The 17978-nt window shown below is 41.6% G+C and overlaps 1 protein-coding gene across 5 annotated transcripts in view; it reads left to right on the top strand.

Moving 5' to 3' along the window:
- The window catches only part of LOC119432526 (guanine nucleotide-binding protein G(s) subunit alpha), a 145886-nt gene that overhangs the window by 83138 nt on the left and 44770 nt on the right, over positions 1-17978 (top strand). For 2 of the 5 annotated variants that reach the window (XM_037699694.2, XM_049671083.1), the window contains exon 10: positions 9238-9276. The exons of 2 other annotated variants lie outside the window; for them this stretch is intronic. In XM_037699694.2, coding sequence (XP_037555622.1) covers positions 9238-9276 — 39 coding nt within the window. Of the gene's footprint in view, positions 1-9237; positions 9277-10552; positions 10632-17978 lie in introns of those variants that run through there. One more of the 5 variants, XM_037699709.2, reaches the window with a different exon arrangement.

Genomic DNA, 17978 nt, shown 5'->3' with positions numbered 1-17978 from the left:
AAAATTAAGTGTTGCCATTTATTTTTTCTTTACTAAACCTCTTATTGCAAAATTATTAAATATAGAGCTCAAAGAATAATTATCAGTCTAAACTGATTTAGTGTTTCTCTTTAGTGTCCCTTTAAGAAATCAGGTTTCATGCTATGATTTGTTCTTCATACGTTGCCTTCTCAAAAATTATAGTTTCCATAGTCACATAACTTACTGTAAAAGGCTTATTTTTTTAATACCATTTTTGACTGCGTTATTTTATGCTGGAATTTTGGAATAATTTTTCTATGTCAAACTTGCAAAAGATGCTCATGGGGGTGGGGTGGTAGAGGGGTGAGATCTTGGAACTATTGATCCCAGTACCTGGTTCTTCAGAGAAACTGTCGGCCACGTAAGAGAAACCAACATACTTGCTAAGTCTTGCAAGTGTTCCTTGAAGATTATGAATTTTGGCTCATGGAAATGTTGTGCCAAGTTTTATGAAAAATAGATTCTGTTTGCAAAAAAAAAAAAAAAGTTTTGAAGCTGTTGAAAGATCTGGCTGCACAAGATTGCAAAACACACCTAAAAAGAAACTGTGATGCTACCTGCGCCACACTCTAGTGGCAGCACGAGGCACCATATACAGCAAGCCTTGCCTTCCATACACTTTTCAGTGCAGCCTGGAGCGGGTGTCCAGCCATCTTTCTTCTCTTGTACTCTAGTACTGCCCATATGCTTCTGAGGACTGCTTAAAAGTAAATAGCAGTCATTAAAGTGCATATGTATCCCATAAATGGCGTGTTTAATGTGAGCAAACATAAAAAAAGTGCTATATTTGTTCCTCCCCCCATGTTCAGTTTATATCATGTGTGTGATTTTTGATAATTTTTAAGGTTGACAGGTTGGAAGGTATGGAACAGTGAAAATTAAATCATCTTCAGAACCTTACGTATTTTTACCCATGAACTTAGTTCTGAACCGTGATAAGCCCCAGTTCACCAGCTACCTGCACATTACGAAAATTGGTTGTGAATTGTCTGCATTTAAAATAGTTCTTATTGGCAGCGACCTTTTGTGATGACACCATACCAGATCCGTTATTCTAAACCAAGCATGTACTATAAAGTGTGAAACTCTTGATACTGCTGTAGTTATAGAGGTTCAATTTTCTTTTGGCTAGCTTGTGCACCTCGGAATTAGGAGAGTTGCACAGCAGTGTTTTCTTATTTTCAATATATTTTCAAGAATACTACGAGTTAATAGTTGTTTTTTTATCACTGACAAATTTATGCAGTCCTGATTTTAAAAAAGTGTGGTTTGTCTTTATTTTCAACCAAAATATATAAGAAAAGGTGCTCTGAAAGAAAGGCTTTTTCTCAAAAGACACATAGTATCACTTAAACTCATGGTAAAAGGAATGTAAATTGAAAAAGACTATGCAAGAGCACCAAAATACACCAATATACGGTAAATGGGGTGATACGTGGGGCTCTTTCTAGTGAGCAAAGCAAATGAAAGTGTAGTGTGAGCAAGCAGATGGAAAACAATGATTTGAAACAAACTGGTAGGACAGGTTCTACGTGGGCAAATGGCTAAATGTTTAAGGTGAGGCTTTGTGTCCTGGCTGCAAAGTTTTAATTTTGCAGCACCGATAATATATCCTGACCATTCCTTCGTTACACATTTGCTTGACAAGTTTATCTGAAGATACGTTCCATTAAATTGCAGTATTTTTCTTTTATTGCAGTCAAGTGGCAACTCTAGAAGACTGATAATCAGTGTTAAAATATTCAGGTTTTCCTCTTCCTCACTTTTCACTACAATGTATAGTGATGTGTATGGGGCTGGTGTTACTTGGAGGAGCATGCTATCTATGCAATAATAAACTATGCATGAGAACTTGGCATCTGAGGCAAGTACTAGCAAAGCGCTTATACAGTCGACTTCCATTAATTTAGCCCTGATGAGACTGCTGAAACTTATCGAATTATCTGCTGGGTTAAATAAGTAAGATGCAGAAAAAATGCCAAACACTCTATTGATTCATTGGCAGTATCTGCTCAATTCTAACACACCCTTGAATCAAATGGATGCCCACTTTCTGTGTGTGCAAAGTAGAAAACTAAAGCACAAAGGACATTAAAGCTTCTAAACAAAGTAGAACTCTAACGTGCACTCGATTTTTTAGCAACAAAAATGGGCAAGGGTCTAATATGTGTTGCATAATGGCGGCCGATTTCCTAAACTCGGCTTTGCCACCTATTTTTAAAGGAAGCTTTGCCGCAATACATCCGTATTATGCGAAAAAGCAAATCCTGCAGAGGTGGTTTTTGTTTTGTCTTATTGCAATGATTTTCTTGAAAAAAAAAAAAGAGGGAGAGACACGTTAGATTCGGGTAAGTACCGTAATCGGACATTTTGAGCTACAGTTATTGCTCCAAAATTCTCCTGGGCGAGCTGAAAATAAGTGTTTTCGATGGGAGACCCCCTCTCATGTGGAATTACATTCCTATGTTCAACGCATTCACTGTCCCTGCTCGCTTGAGACAGATGCTGCCACTAAAAGGGTTGCTATAACCCCGGGGTCGCCAAAGGCATCGGGCATTTGTGTGTTGACGGGTCAAGTTCTAATTATACGACAAAGGCCAATTTCAAGATCGAAATAACCAAACATTTTATGCCATAGAAATGCATGGTTCTGGCAGTGACCTTCAGTCGGGATCGAATTAACTAGAGTGAAATTAACAAAAGTGTACTATACGATATTCTCATTGGTTCTTTTGTCTGTGAGATGTCTGGCTTCGTGGATGCTTTGATTTGCATTCATTTTGTGTGGAAAATAAAATGGCAGTGTTCCACCGTTTTGGGAGGTTCATGAAATTACTTTATAATTTTTTCAAAATATTGCTGAAATGGCTGCATGTATGCAGAATTTTATGAACCCTCCAGAACCAGGGACATCCATCAAAACATTTACTACCTTAGAAAACAGCAGGATTATATATTCAGGGGTTTTACATGCGAAAACCACAATCTGATTACGAGGCACGAGTAGCGGACTCTGGATTAATTGTGACGATCTGGGGTATTCAATGTGCACCTAAATTTAAGTACACATGTTTTTACATTTCGTTCTCATTGAAATGCGACCGCCGTGGCGTGGATCAAACCCATGACCTCGAGCTTAGCAGCACAATGCCATGGCCACTGCTCCACCGCAATGGGTACCTTACCAAACAGCTCATTAGGAGATTTGGATATGTTGACTTTGCCTTGTAAATGTGCACTTTGTTTGCTTGCATTCTGTATGTTGTGCAAGTATCATGCTCCTTCTTTGGTGGCTGTCTATTGTATTGGTTATGTCCCAAACAGCTTAGCTGCTATGAAAGATGCCTTCTTGCATACCTTCCCCGTAAGCCATTTCAAGATAGACCAAAACTGTCGGAGAAAATTGGGGACATAATGATTACAAGAATACTACACCATGGTGGTTGATGGCAAAGCAATTTTGTTTCTCTTTTGCTATATGCAATCTTGGTTTGAATGAGCAGGTAGTAGTCCTGTGATGTACTCATTATTGTTGGTCACTTTGCTTTGGCTACCATGCTTTAGTAATAACCATTTAACAGTGAATCTGGTTACAGGGGGCTACTGAAGCCTCATTTTGACTATAATTGTGCCGTGACTGCTCCAAGGACTCCTGCTGTAGGTCTGGTGGCAATGATAGTGAAAACGAAACCAGAGCTGGACACTTCTACAGCTTGTCTGTGTGGTGGCGCATCAATATTTCGTATTATGAACCTGCCTCTGTGTTTTCTATTAGCATTTCACTAAGGCAATAACAGCTCAGAGCAGTAAAGATCCGCCTTAAAGGGCAGCAACAGCAGCAGCTAGAAGCCGAGGCATCGGTAGTGAACACAAAATGGGATTAAATCTAGGGTAATTCTTATTTACTGGAACAAAGGCAAATGAAGAGAATCTCTCGGGATGAAATCAAATCTGCAAAAAAGATGCGAAACAATGCCTCACTACTGAGTTCCAGAGGGACGAAGGCAAAATGTTTTTGACATCCAGAGTGGGGAGACACTGTTGGGACCAGAGGACGCTTCCCTAAGCATTTACAATCCTGGAGTGTCTGAAAAATAAGTAAAACTATATACTGCAGGGTGCGATTCCACCTTCTGTATCTAATCTGTTATTTTGTTAGTGCCACATTTGTAAGCAACTTGCCACATAATGCGTTTTGTAAATTTATAAGTCATAACATGGTGTTAAAATACATAAAAAAAATAAACTTTATCATGTGTAGTTTCTTCTAAATGTCAGTTTGCACAATATTTATGTGTTGACAGCTTTGTAAAATCACTTGAGTTGCAATATGTGTATTTTCTTTTTGTGGGTGTCATTTACTCTTTAGAAATTCCCTGCTAGAAAAGCCGAAATGCCTGCTACAAAAGGACTCTTCTGGTACTGGGAAAGCTATATGAAGCCTTGTGATTGTAGCACCACTACACATCTAGATGCTACCGGAAAAACTTTTTCTTTAATATTTATGACAGCTCAATGAAAGTTTCACCATTTACAGAGCCTGAGCTCCTCTTCTCAAATCTGCTTTTAGTTTTTTTTTATGCCTCATTTGGTTAATTTTTTGCACACCATGCATTTGTAAAAACAATGCATTTTTGTGCAAGCTTAGGCGATAACAGTGAGCACAAGAAAACACTAAAAAATAGCTCATATTGCTCCAAATGAATAGAATTCAATAAAGCAAAAAAATATAGTGTAAAGTTTGTGTTTTAGTCTGGAGAAAAATTCCAGCGCTGAGTTTGTTTTACTACTCTCAACGAAGAAGCTTTTAAAATGATCTTACTGAATATCTTTGTGCAAAAATCTGAAAGTTGTTTCTTTGAATTCAGGACATGTTAAAGCATAAGCATGCGAAATTTCATTATCAGACTACATAAGTTGCACAAATTTTAGTGCACAAACTCTAAAAATGCTACAAAATGAGGAACTGAGAAAAACATGTTTGAAAGTTAAAGTTAAAAATTGAAAGTCGCACCGCTCGAAAAACACATGCTTATTTTTTATTATTTCTTGCGCCGCAGCAGCCCGGGCAACCATGGTTACTGGGAGAATGAGGCTTGGCCGAGCTCCGCGTTCTGCGATGGCGATCTGCCGTGCGTTGTCGGCCGCAAGACCAGTGAATTGCTGCAGAGGGCGAAATTAATGCTTTTATTTTATGACAGATAGTACTAAGTTATTATTTTTAGTTATTTACAGTCTTCTTTTTTGATGAGCTAAAACAAATCTTTCGCGCTATGATACCTCGCGTTATTTGTCGCATCGTGCTACAAACTCTGCTTTTTAGCTGTCGCGAACACAAAGTAATGTTCAGTGTCATCGATCTTTCACGTTATCTGTGCCTACGGTGCAGAAGTTCAGCTGTCCAGCGATCTGCGACGGCGACGTGCTCACGGCTTCTTTTTTGATGAGCTAAAACAAGTCTTTCGCGTTATGATATCTCGCATTATTTGTCGCATCGTGCTATCTTGTTTTCTCGTTTTTTTTTTTCAATTAGCTTCGGCCGGATTAGCTGGGACACACACTACCTATATAGTGTCAATTTACATTAACCTGGCCGCAGGTCTCTCGCTTGCCAAGAACATGCGTTAAGAAAGGGGACAGGCAACAGATGCCACTCACTGTCTGAATTGGTATACGCGGAGCTTTAAAAGATTACTGCGCAAACCGGCACACTAGTGTAAGAAGCGCGCAGTCGTTTTCGGCGACGAGCACATCCCGAACTAACTCGCTCGAAATGGTAAAAGCCGCGACGGCGCACAAAGAGCAATGGTAAACATTAACAAATTGATAACACCGATAATGCTGCGAAAACCGATTACTGTCAAAAAGCAAACCATGTTGATGGCTATTAAAGTTTTAGAATAGGGGCCCCTAAAGTTTGGGGCCCCAAAGAGCTTTGCGGGTGTTAGTGTTGGGGCATGCAGGAATGAAGAGTATTGGAATAGACATTTGGCGTTTGCCAATAGTGTTGCGTTTGCAGTGTCACTACGGCGTCAAAGAAAAGCTGTTATAAATATTAAAATAAAATATACCATTTTATGATAAGAAAAGTAATTTAGACTTTCGTGTTTTTGCCTTTAATTATAATTTAGAACTTCATCTTCATTACATATGTTACTTTTCTAACCAACCAAATTCTAACCAGATTTATCGGGACTTTTTAATCAATGGATTAATTGTATTTGTTGATTTATGGACAGGAGCTTAAAAATACCTGCCACGGTGGCTGAGTGGCTCTGCTGAGCACGACACGGGTTCAATTCCTGTGCGGTGACCCCATTTTGATAGGGGCAAAATGTGAAAATGTTCGTGTAGTTAAATTTATGTGCATGTTAGCCCTTTGAGGATCACCTCAATATATTTACAGCGGCAGAAACAAGTTTCAAGATTGCGATAGCGAAAAGAATGTGAGGAGGAAAGCGAAGGAGGCAGGTTTGGCGAAAGCGTGAGACGAAAAGCTGTGCTGCACAAGACGTATTCTGTGGCAACAATCGCTACGAGATGGCGCCAGAGTAGCACGCGTCGTCTGTTCACTGATGATGCCATCGATAAGGCATGTGGCGAGCGCGTCCACGAATATCATATATGAAAACAAAGTGCTGCACGAGTGGAGGTCTGCCTGCGGTGGCCGCTGTGAATCGCAGCCACATGTCACCCATGCGCTGCCTCTTGCTATCTCCAGATTAGCAAGACAGTTGCGCCACACTTCTCTCTGTTTGCTACATGCGGCATGAGACAGATTGTCCGCGCCAGTCAATATATTGCGAAATGAAAACACATATAGGGCTACGCTCAAATTTCGTGTTTAGTATTGTAATCGTCGGTCAATTTTTTTTCCGTGTATCCACAAGGTTTTACACAATGTGAAAAAAGTTGCCACAAGGCACCGAAAACATGATCACAATCAATGTGTTGGTGTACCCTCGTTATCGCTGTCAAAGAAAGAAGTAGCTTATTTAGAAAAATGTGGTTACTAGGTGTGATTTTGTATTCTTTATTTGAGAGTCACTATGTCTGTACAACGCATGCGCTCTGGCTTCCCTGCGAACTTCTGTGTGATTGTTTTCATTAAACTTGTTGCTAGTCCCAGCATGTGTCCGTCTACTTCTCAAGGTGTTTGCGTTTTGAAGGCTGGGTTCCATCGTTTCTACAATTTTTTTTTTCATCCACTTTTATTTCCATTTATCATTTCTTAATTTCATTAAGAACTGCAGAAGATTTCCCCTGTGCTGTCTTTGGTGTCTTTGTTTTTGGCTTCTTTTGATACGACTAATAAAAAAAAAATCGGGCCCCTCGGTTTCTTTCCTTCTCGTTTATATACATATGTGTATATGCATGGTATAAATTTTTTAACTGCGCTAACTCACACTGACAAGGACGAGGCAGACAAGAAGTAGGAAGATTGAAAAAAATATTGTGCCAACTTCTGTTGACTTCTTTTTTTTTTTTTTTTTTTTTTTAATGACCGCTAAGTAGTAGTGCATCTGGGCTACAACATTCTCTGTTGTGTTTTCAAAGAACAAAGCTTACATGCCTTGAAGAAGACAAGTCCACGTGTCGAAACGTTGGCTCCTGTTCTCACCTTGTTCTCGTGTTGCACTTCAACAACGAGAGTGTTTTAATTGCTTTTCAGCACTTGCCTGTCCTGTATCATTTAGGGCCATGGCCGATTTTCGTATTTACGGAGATGGTGCTGGCTGCCTGGACACTAAGGCTGATGCAAACTTTTTCTTGCGTAGCACGGTTGAGAGTGCTGCAATCCAGGTGTACATGCGTGTAGTGACTTTTAATCTTTTTTTCATATGTCACAGGTTTTCTTTAGAGCCTGGAAAAAAGAACAGCATAAAGATAATGCCATGGATATAACTTCATTGGGTGTTTCTGTTTCTGAGCATGCTCAGCTTTTACAAATATAAATTATGTCGTAAGACAAATATTTGCAAGTTTTTATTCTTAAACTCAATTAGCCAACTAATCGCACTTCAATAAGTAGTATAGCTCTGGATAGATAGTGCAAACAATATGCAGTTGGTTACATTCACGTATGATGCACCACTCTTTTAAAATGCCTAGGTTACACCAAACACCCAGTATATGAACGAAATTCAAGTCTTCGTGTTTACATTTTTTGTTTAATTTCACACAAATGCATGTATGCACATGCACGCATGCACACATTGTATGCTATAATACAGGAGAGTGAAATTGCATAGAATTTAAAATGACATAAATCTTGTTTTTCTGACATTGGTTACCATAGTATCTGCAGTTTTTCTTAGTATTTCACTCTCTGAGTGTGGCATCTGCTAGTAATTTTTCTTGTTGCCTTTTTGTAAAACATACATAGTGGCTTTGTTTACAGTGCAGCAATCCATGCTTATTGTATATCCCATTTGATGTGCTTATTCAGCATGAGAGTTTTGCGTACTGTTAGATGATTTGCCTAAGAGTTTTTACATCTGGTGAATGAAGACACTAACTGAGTTTATGGTGTAGTAATACTCACTTAATGTCTATAGATGTTTCCAACGAGAGCTCTCTTTATTTACTCTGCCATAATGCCTTTTTGACTGTTGTGAACCTGCATGAGCTCCCTCCATGGGAGCGAAATGCGAAAATACCCGTGTACTTAGATTTAGGTGCACGTTAAAGAACCTTAGGTGGTCCAAATTTCCAGAGTCCACAGTACGGTGTGCCTCATAATCAGATCATGGTTTTGGCATGTAGAACCCCATAATTTTTAATGAGCTCCCTCCAAAGAGCACTGTTGAAGCGGCAGCATGTGCACTTCATATTCACATGCGTTTTTCCAGAAATCATCACCTTTTCTGAAATTTTCTGTAAATATTCATAAGTGAGATGTTTTTATGCAATTTGACATAAAATGCTGTCATAGTTTGAATTGGTGTGCCACTTGTGCAAAAGTAGTAAAGGAATGGAAATATGAAAATGTATTTTATGCTTTTCGCTTGCTGCTTGTCGCTTGTGAACTCTGCTTAGAGCCACTTATACTGGTTGTAGCCTCGGTGAGTTGTTACGTAGACGCATTAAACTATTAAGCTTGAGCTAAAGCATTTATTTTAGTTGTCTGCTTGTCTTAGACATTGCTTTTCTCTTTCTCTTTCTCTCTTTCTTCCCATTCTTCCCTGCTTTTTCTCTTTGGCTTGCATCACCAAGAACCACGGTTAAATCCATTTCAACCTGGAACACCACACAGTGAGCAAAATGAAGCTTTTTCATATTTGCAGTGCTCTTTATGATATTCAGTGATGGCAGCTATAAATATTTAAAAAAATATTTGTTTGTCACTTTTATTTTAGCGTTAACCTTATTGTACAGACTATAATAACCAGGCTATGAGTAGTAGTTCTGTGACCATGTGAATGTTGGTTTAACATAATATTAAATTCCCCTGAATATAATAAAGCTAATAAAGGTAAACAAAGTGAAAAAAATAAGAATAAATGCTCTATTTAGGAACATCAACTTCCTCTGTTGTGGCTGAATGTCCGGGACAAAAGTTTTTCAGCTGGGGAGGAAAAGTTTCTGGAGCTGGCTGTTTGCTCTGCGAAGTCCATGTGCATTATGAATTTGCTTTCATCACTGCATGGTGTGTTTTATTGTGTGGTAATGTTAATTTGCAAAGGAATTCCTGAATTTTGAAACTTCCCAGTGTTTGCTTACGCTAGCCATGAACCAGGCTTTCGGAAGTCTAATTTTTATTGTTTCATTGATTTCTTCTTGTAACACGATTCATGACAACAGCTTTTCTCCACCAGAACAATGTTGCCTTGCCCTTGGTTCTTCAGTTTTCCGACATATCTGTCCTCAAATAGGTTTTTTTATCTGTGCCTCACAGAAATATTGCATACACCAGAAGAGACTATGTCGATACACTACAATTTTTATTAGAAAAAGGTCCTAATTATTTACATGCATAAATTTATTGGCTGTCCTCCTTTCTATCTCATGAAATGTCTCTTGCTGTGCTTTTTTTCTGCATGAGCTTGTAGAGTATTTAAACGCTGTGAAGAGTGGGAAGTGTAGTGTGCATATGGGAGGGGAGTGTTGCTTCGTTTTGCCACTATATCCAGCATATGAAACAAGCAGGGCAGAAAAAACTCTTTCGGAATTGAAAACACACAAAACTGGGATTTGATATGCTGCATTTGTTGTAAAAGCAACGAAAGGCACAATTTTCCTCCCGAACTGGGCATATCCAAGGTCCTTAAGTAGCTGAATCATGCTGCCATCCAGTGCACATCAAACCTGCACACTTTCACAAATTTGGAAGTGTAGAAACTAAGCCCCAATCTACATTAGCACTTCCACTATGCAATCTTTTATAGCACTTGGTTGCTTTGGGTAGCCTCAATATATATAAAAATAGCTTATTTTAGTAATTATAACTGTAGAGCTATGTGACTCGACAGTTCTCACACTAAATAGACATAGCAGGAGCTCTCTCTCTTTTTTTTTTTTTTTTTTCCAGACTGTACATGAAACCAGTCAGTGTAAACTCCTGAATACACTCCATATCTCAGAGAGCCATGGTACAAGCTATCTGCCGCAAGGTGAATCCTACATGTGGCAGCATCATCGCTGCGGTAGTATGGATAGGCAGTTGGCAGCAGGCACGGAAACGTACATGGCGGCATTCTGCTGTTAACGATTTGGGGCTGTTATCTGGTAAACAATGATTGCAGTGGATTTGTAATGTGCCATGCTCCTAGATTAAATTTTTTGCATAACAAGCACAAACGTGCGACCCAATGTAAAAGAGGCATTGGCAATCGGGTATTTAGGGACTCGAACTCCGCCACTCGAGCTCTATTTTTGCATTTAATGTTTTTGTGCGTGTTAGCTTGCACTACGCTTACTCATTTAATATTCTTGTTACATCAGACTTCCTGGATGTCATATTGTTTGCAACTTTCAAATTTTTATATGAAAAACTGCGAGTACGCTTAAGCTTCGTCTTTAAGAGTGGAACACGATAGCAATATGGGACACCGTTGATGCCGACACAGGCATTGCATTTTCTGCGACATGGGGCCCGATCAACATTTAGAAAGGCTCAGTTTTCAACATTCCCGTCAATGTTGCCTAGAACCAATGTACAGCGAAACACCATCAGAATTGGAGGACGCTTAAGATTCACCTTTGAGTGGAACACGATAGCATTCAAGATCCCTGGCTGCTTATCTGGCTTTTTTCTCGTATATTCAAAATACAATCTGACGCTATCACGTCTGTAGGTTGCGGTTAAGTCGTACTTTATGATTTTTTTGATGGATTTTACTTTGAAAAATTAAATTTTTGTTTACTAATGCCTTGCGCCACGTGGAGGGCCTGTGTGGTCGGGGTGGTTTGGGATGATGTGCTTCGGCATGATTATTTCCGGCAGACGCCGATGCATAATGCTGAAGCCGACACCGACGCCGGATTTTCTGCGGCAAGGGGCCCTTAACGCTATCGCATTAAAACCAGTTCATGTTCATTGACATTGTGATAGCAAGCTTAAAGCACTCCACTGTTCGTATGTTTCAGTGTTTTTTCCTTCATCTGCAGCACTGCACTGTTGCTGAATTCACTCAGTGAGCAGATGTACTGCTCAATATACCAAGCATACCTGCTTAGTACTGGAGGCACGAAGCAAGTACGCGTTTAGTATGGACCTTTTTTTTGTACATTTATACTGACTTCAAGTATGTAAACGTCTATTACTATAATAGGAGCCAGAAATAATTGGGTGTTCTTATTCGTGAAACCAGATAACTGGTGGTCCATTAGAGGTTTATATTGGGTGCCAAGAGAAGGGAAGTGCAGTCAAGTATACCAGAGGATTAGGTGGTGTGATTAAATTAAGAAATTCGCAGGCATCAGATGCGGTCAGCAGGGGCAAGACGGAGTTAATTGGTGATCACGGGGAGAGGCCTTAGTCCTGCAGTGGAAATAGACTGATGATGATTTGGTGAAACTGATAATTGTTGCAATTTATTGTCAAGCTTAATCTGCCACGCATACAATTCCTGATCAAACCTTCTTGCTTATGTAAGATAACTTATGGTGCAAAATAATGGCCATGGGAAGTATGATGTTGTAAAGCAGTATTACTTGACTGATAATAGAATCTACGTAAGATTATTAGGTTCTTTTACTGCAGAGAATAAATATGCCCATGTGCTACAGCATTTTTGTTGATATCAAAGGCATTCTATAGAGTGGCATTGGATCTGTATTCAAGCTCAAGCCTTCATGAACAATTAATGATTGCATAAGCATTAAACAGTAGTCATGGATTTGTAAAAGTAATTTCAAGTTTACACACATTTACTCTTTCAAATGTACACATTTTTTAGTGAAATCCTAAAGATTGGGGAATAATCATGTGGCTGAAAACTAATTGTTAGAGCTTTTCATTCCTTTACACATCTTGCATTGACAATTTTATATCTTTAGAAAGGCATCGATGTCCTTGCATTATGTGCTCGAAACACCCAACTACAAAAAAAAGAAGAAAAAAAAAAGAAAGGGGTAGACTGACATGGTGGGGGGGCTGAGGCCATAGGAGAGAGCAACAGTTTGAAAGGACACACTTAAAATTGACAACAAAAAACACTGATTATAGTGTATACTTACCATTGCAAGATCTGGTGTTTCTTTCCATTGTGCAAAAAGGCATACAATTTTTCACAGTGCATTACAACCATGAAACAATCTTTTTCAGATATGAATGCACTGTTTACATGCACAAACAACTGTCTTGCAGACAATGCAAGGAGTAATTGGAGCACCCAGGTAGCACATGGTTCAAAAGCGTCAGCTGGGCCCATTGTAAATTCTCTCTTTGCTATCTGACAAAAAATCCTCAGATGAAACATGTCTTTCTCGTGTGCAGCCTTTGTCAAAAATATGTAGGATGCCATGCCAGTGGTTTGAGCAGGTGCCAAACTGTGCAATGGCTGGTCCTTTTGCTGCTGTTTGTCCGCTTGAGAATATATAGAGTTAACGTGACTGAACTCCTGCTTGTGAGCTGCACACAGCTCTTCGGTCTATGTGTGTCTCAGCAAGCTGTTCATTCGGGCATCAGTGTCCTTTCTGATCTAAATATATGTTGTGCTAGTTTTTCCAAAGAAGGTAGTTTATACAGACTTATGCATCTGCCGTTCTCAGAAACTAGACCAGCATTTCTTAGCAGGGAGAACAAGCATTCAAATAGCAGGATATGATAAGGCCTGAAACTCCAGTGTTTAGCCGTGGCTCTGGGACAGTGTGGCGAGCTTTTCTATGACAGTTTATACAGCGTGTCCGAACTATCATGCACTAAGTTTTAAAAATAAGCAAATGCCACGTACGAGGTCTGTTAGAAAAGTATCCGACCTTATTATTTTTTTTGCGAACACCTGATAGATATGAAACAAGCACGCTTGCATCAGCTGACCTTGAACCTTCGTGCGCATGCACGAATTTTTTCCCACCTGCTGATAGCGTCAGTCGCTGGGACACAGTGTTTAGTGAGGTAGCGCGCAGTGCTTCATCAAATTTTGCCAGAAACTGGGCGACAGCCAAGTGGAAACAGTTCGGAAGATTCAGACGGCTTTCGGTGACAATGCTATGAGCAGCACACAGATAAAGGAGTGGTACAACCGGTTTAAAGACGGCCGCACATCGGTGGAGAGTGAGCCACACTCCGGTCGGCCATCAACATGCCGAAATGACCAGGTCATTGCCGAAGTGAAAGCTGTGGTGATGCGGGACCGTCGTGTGACTATCCGAGGAATTGCAGAAGAGGTGGGGGTCAGCACTTTTTCTGCACATTCCATTATGACCGAAAATTTGGGCATGAAGAGAGTTGCGACGAAATTCGTGCCGAAGCTGCTCACGGTGGAGCAAAAGCAACTTCGTGTTGAAGTCTCGCAGGACATGCTGTATTCCACAAACAGTGACCTCGACTTCATGAACACCATAATCACTGGTGATGAGTCTTGGGTGTACGGGTACGACCCAGAAACCAAATCCCAGTCACAATGGAAGCATTCCACGTCACCAAGACCAAAGAAGGCCCGCTGAGTGCGCAGCAACGTCAAAGTGATGCTGACTGCTTTCTTTGACTCCCGCGGTATGGTACACCACGAGCACGCACCACAGGGTCAAACAATCACCAAAGACTACTACAGGGATGTCCTCCATCGCCTACGGGATGCTGTGCGGCGCAAGAGATCGGAGTTGTGGTTAACCATCCATCACGACAGTGCTCCTGCATATTCCTCGCACGTGATTCAGACTTTTTTGGCGAAAACCAGACTCCTGTAGTTCAAAAGGCTCCTTACTCTCCTGATATGGCCCCCTGCGACTTCTGGCTGTTTCCCAAAATCAAGAGGTCATTGAAAGGAGCGCGATTTCAGACAAGAAAGGACATTATGGCTGCAACGACAGCTGAGCTAAACTCCATTCCAAAAGAGGCCTTCTCGGAATGCTTCCAACAATGGCAGCACCGCTGGGAGAAGTGTGTGGAGTCCCAAGGAGACTACTTTGAGGGTGATTAGGTTTCCAATGCTCCAGTTATGCCAGTTTTTTTTTTCTTCGGCCAAAGGTCGGATACTTTGCTAACAGACCTCGTATATGGACAGAACCAAGGTAACATTTTTCCGTCGCTGGGAGATACTCAGATTATTTTTTGCATTCTGCCCAAGTACATAATTAGTCTAAATAATTAATCGACTTCTCAAATATTATAATTGGGTGAAAAGTGTGAATGAGAAAATTGTAGAGCAACATGAAACATGCCTCAAGCCTCACTTGAAACATGCCTCAAGCAGCCAGTCGCGCGACAATCTTGTGTGTATTCGCGAGCATCTTTCATGCTCGGAAAAACACGTTTATGTAGCACGTATTGAGTAACAGAAAGCTGTGTCATGCAGTAGCACACCCAGGATCTCTGCCGTGGGGGGGGGGGGGGGGGGTGAATTTTTTTTTTTTTTTTGGGGGGGGGGGGAGCAAGCACTTTGCATAATATGCAATTTCCTTGCTTTAACCAGAGGAATCCAACAGCAAATAAAATGCCTAATAATTATACTAATAATGACACCAAGGAAGATGACAAATGTTGTTTCTTCAGCGTTTTACTCAAGTAATCTGATTGTGAATGCATAAATACAAGACAGTGATAGAGTGTTTTTGGTAACCAGGAAAATTCGACCTGAAGCCACCTCCTTAATTGCAATGACAATATGAACAGAGCACTGAAGGTACACGGACTGGTGGGGCTGGCCGCGTTGGGGGGGGGAGGGTTACAACACCTGATACCCCGTTGGGGCACCACTGCTGTCGGGAGTTTTTTCATGTAGCGCTACAATTTTCTCATTCACACTTTTTGTCTAATTATAATATTTTAGAAGTTCATAAATAATTAAGACTAATTATGTAATTAGGTGGAATACAAAAAATTATCTTAGTATTTCCGAGCGACGGCAAACAACATTACCTTGGTTCTGTCCAGCTATGTGGCATATGCATATTTTTAAATCTTAGTGCATCATAGTGGAGACACCCTCTATATGTCTGCCTGGCCATCCATTGTATGGAGAGAAAGATTGACATTTCCATTCCCTTCCTTGTTGGATAGCAGAACAGCAGCGGTTGAGCGGCAACAGGTGCATTGTCCTTGTTTTCTGCTTGTCTTATGCAGCTTTGTTGTGGTGGGGGGTGCTGGGCTTTGGAAGCAGCGCAAGACACCATCACTACAGCCAGGCATCTTGAGTGAAGCCACACTTGTTCAGCTTTCAAGTGCAAAGTTGCTGTACTCTTCTACATTTGTTCTTGAGCTAACAAATGTTGACAATTCTGGAGCTAACTCGAGAATTGAAAATAAAGTGTACCTGTGCAGTTGGACACAGACGAGGACGTAAAAATGTGAGAACCATTAGGATGACTGAAATACCAATTTCAACGTTAAAATCATTTAATTGTTTTTGACAACTGGCCGGCATAGTCAAAAGTTCATTTACTGAGTTTTTCTCATTGTTGTGTTTCATTGAAGTTATCTACTTGAAATTTTGTCAAGGTCTAGGCCGCGGATGGCGTTTCCGGTTCTCTCATTGCTTCGTGCTTTGTCATGTGCACGTAACCTTGAGTTCGCAACACTGTCACTTTAGGCTGTGCTGCAAAATATCAGTTTGGATCTTCATTGGCTTTATACCCACACATGAGCTTGCACTTTTCTTGCCAGCGCGCACACGAACTAGGTAGGTGTTCACAGTAGTTGCCAGCCGATTGTCCACGGACCCAAATTCTGCTTCGCGCATGGCCGTCAGTCCAACCCATGCACTTCTGTACTGATATCCGATGTCGTCTACTGGTAATAATATTGTCACGAGCGGCGATCCTGTGGTCGGTGCTTGGACGATGATGACAACGGCGGCGTGGCTTTCTGGTGTGCACGCGCTCTCCTGAACCATTGCTGTAGCGTTGTGCGCCTTACCTTGTAAATATATCCATTGTATATATAATCTCCCCGTAACATCTTTGGTGGACGTGCGGGGTAAGCTCGCTACAACACCGGGAACTGGATCTTCGCAGCGGACGGCGCGTTGCTGCCACCACAATGACTGACCAAGCAACCCAGTGTGAGCAAGACCCAACACCGGTCATTCTCTTGCATCCTCGTGATCCTGGGACATTCAACGGCACAAGCGGCGTGGACGTCGATGAATGGCTGGCAATGTATGAGCGTGTCAGCCCCACTAACAAGTGGGACCCGACGACAATGCTTGCGAATGTCATCTTCTATTTGCGAGGCACTGCGCTACTCTGGTTCGAGACGCTTGAGGCAGATCTGACAAGTTGGGACCTCTGTAAGCAGAAATTACGCGATCTATTTGGGAGACCTATCAGACGACAACTAGCGGCCAAGCAGGAACTCGCAATTTGTGCTCAGACGTCCACAGAGCCGTACATCTCGTATATTCAAGACGTGTTGTCTCTTGTGCCACAGGTCGACAAGGACATGCCTGAAGCGGACAAAGTGGGACACGTACTGAAAGACATAGCCGATGACGCATTCAGTCTGCTACTGTGTAAGAACTGCTCTACAGTGGAGTTGGTCATCGCTGAATGTCGTCGTTTTGAGCAGGCCAAAAGTCAACGTATCACTCACCGCTTCGACCGACTTCTCAATACGGCTGCCACGTCCTCATGCGAAGGTTTAGCCACGCTCCGTAAAGCGCAAGCTTCTGAAAACGTCACCAGGATCGTCCGTCGAGAATTCGAGGCCATGGCACCCGTTACTCCTTATGACGGTATGCAAAGCAATAACCTGGCTACAATTTCGCAAATTCAGGCCGTGGTTCGCCAAGAGGTGGCGAATATGGGCATTTTACCCGCCTTTAGTAACGGTAATGGTGCTACCCACCCGGTCGCCCCTGTCGTCGCTGCTGCAAGACCGAACTTGACCTTCAGGCCACGTTATCAAAATTTAGCTGATTGGCGCACACCTGATGACCGGCCCATCTGCTTCTCATGCTCTAGAATTAGACACATCGCCCACCATTGCCGCAGCTGCTGGCCCACGTCCTATCAACCAAACCCTTACAATCGCCCGGAATGTGCACTATATGCTCCGTCGTTCCGTACTGAGGCCTCAATTGCTGAACGTCCTCCTAGGGAAAACTGGATCAGCCGCTCACCATCGCCCCAGTGCCGTCAGTCCCGCTTGCCCCAACCTCGCCGCTCTCGGTCTCCCTTTGACCGCCTCTCGGAAAACTAGCCAGTGCAGCCCCCGGAGATGACGCTGCATTTACGACCCGGCCTGAAAATCCTCTGTTTGTCCCTGATACCCGATGCAACCTTCTTGAAGTTCTGGTTGATGGTGTGGAAGTTACAGCCCTTGTTGATACCGGCGCACAAATTTCTGTAAT

Source organism: Dermacentor silvarum, chromosome 1, assembly GCF_013339745.2.
Source record: "Dermacentor silvarum isolate Dsil-2018 chromosome 1, BIME_Dsil_1.4, whole genome shotgun sequence".
Lineage (NCBI taxonomy): Eukaryota > Metazoa > Arthropoda > Arachnida > Ixodida > Ixodidae > Dermacentor > Dermacentor silvarum.
Note: the sequence above shows the minus strand (reverse complement) of the source record. Positions and strands in the feature narration are given on the sequence as shown.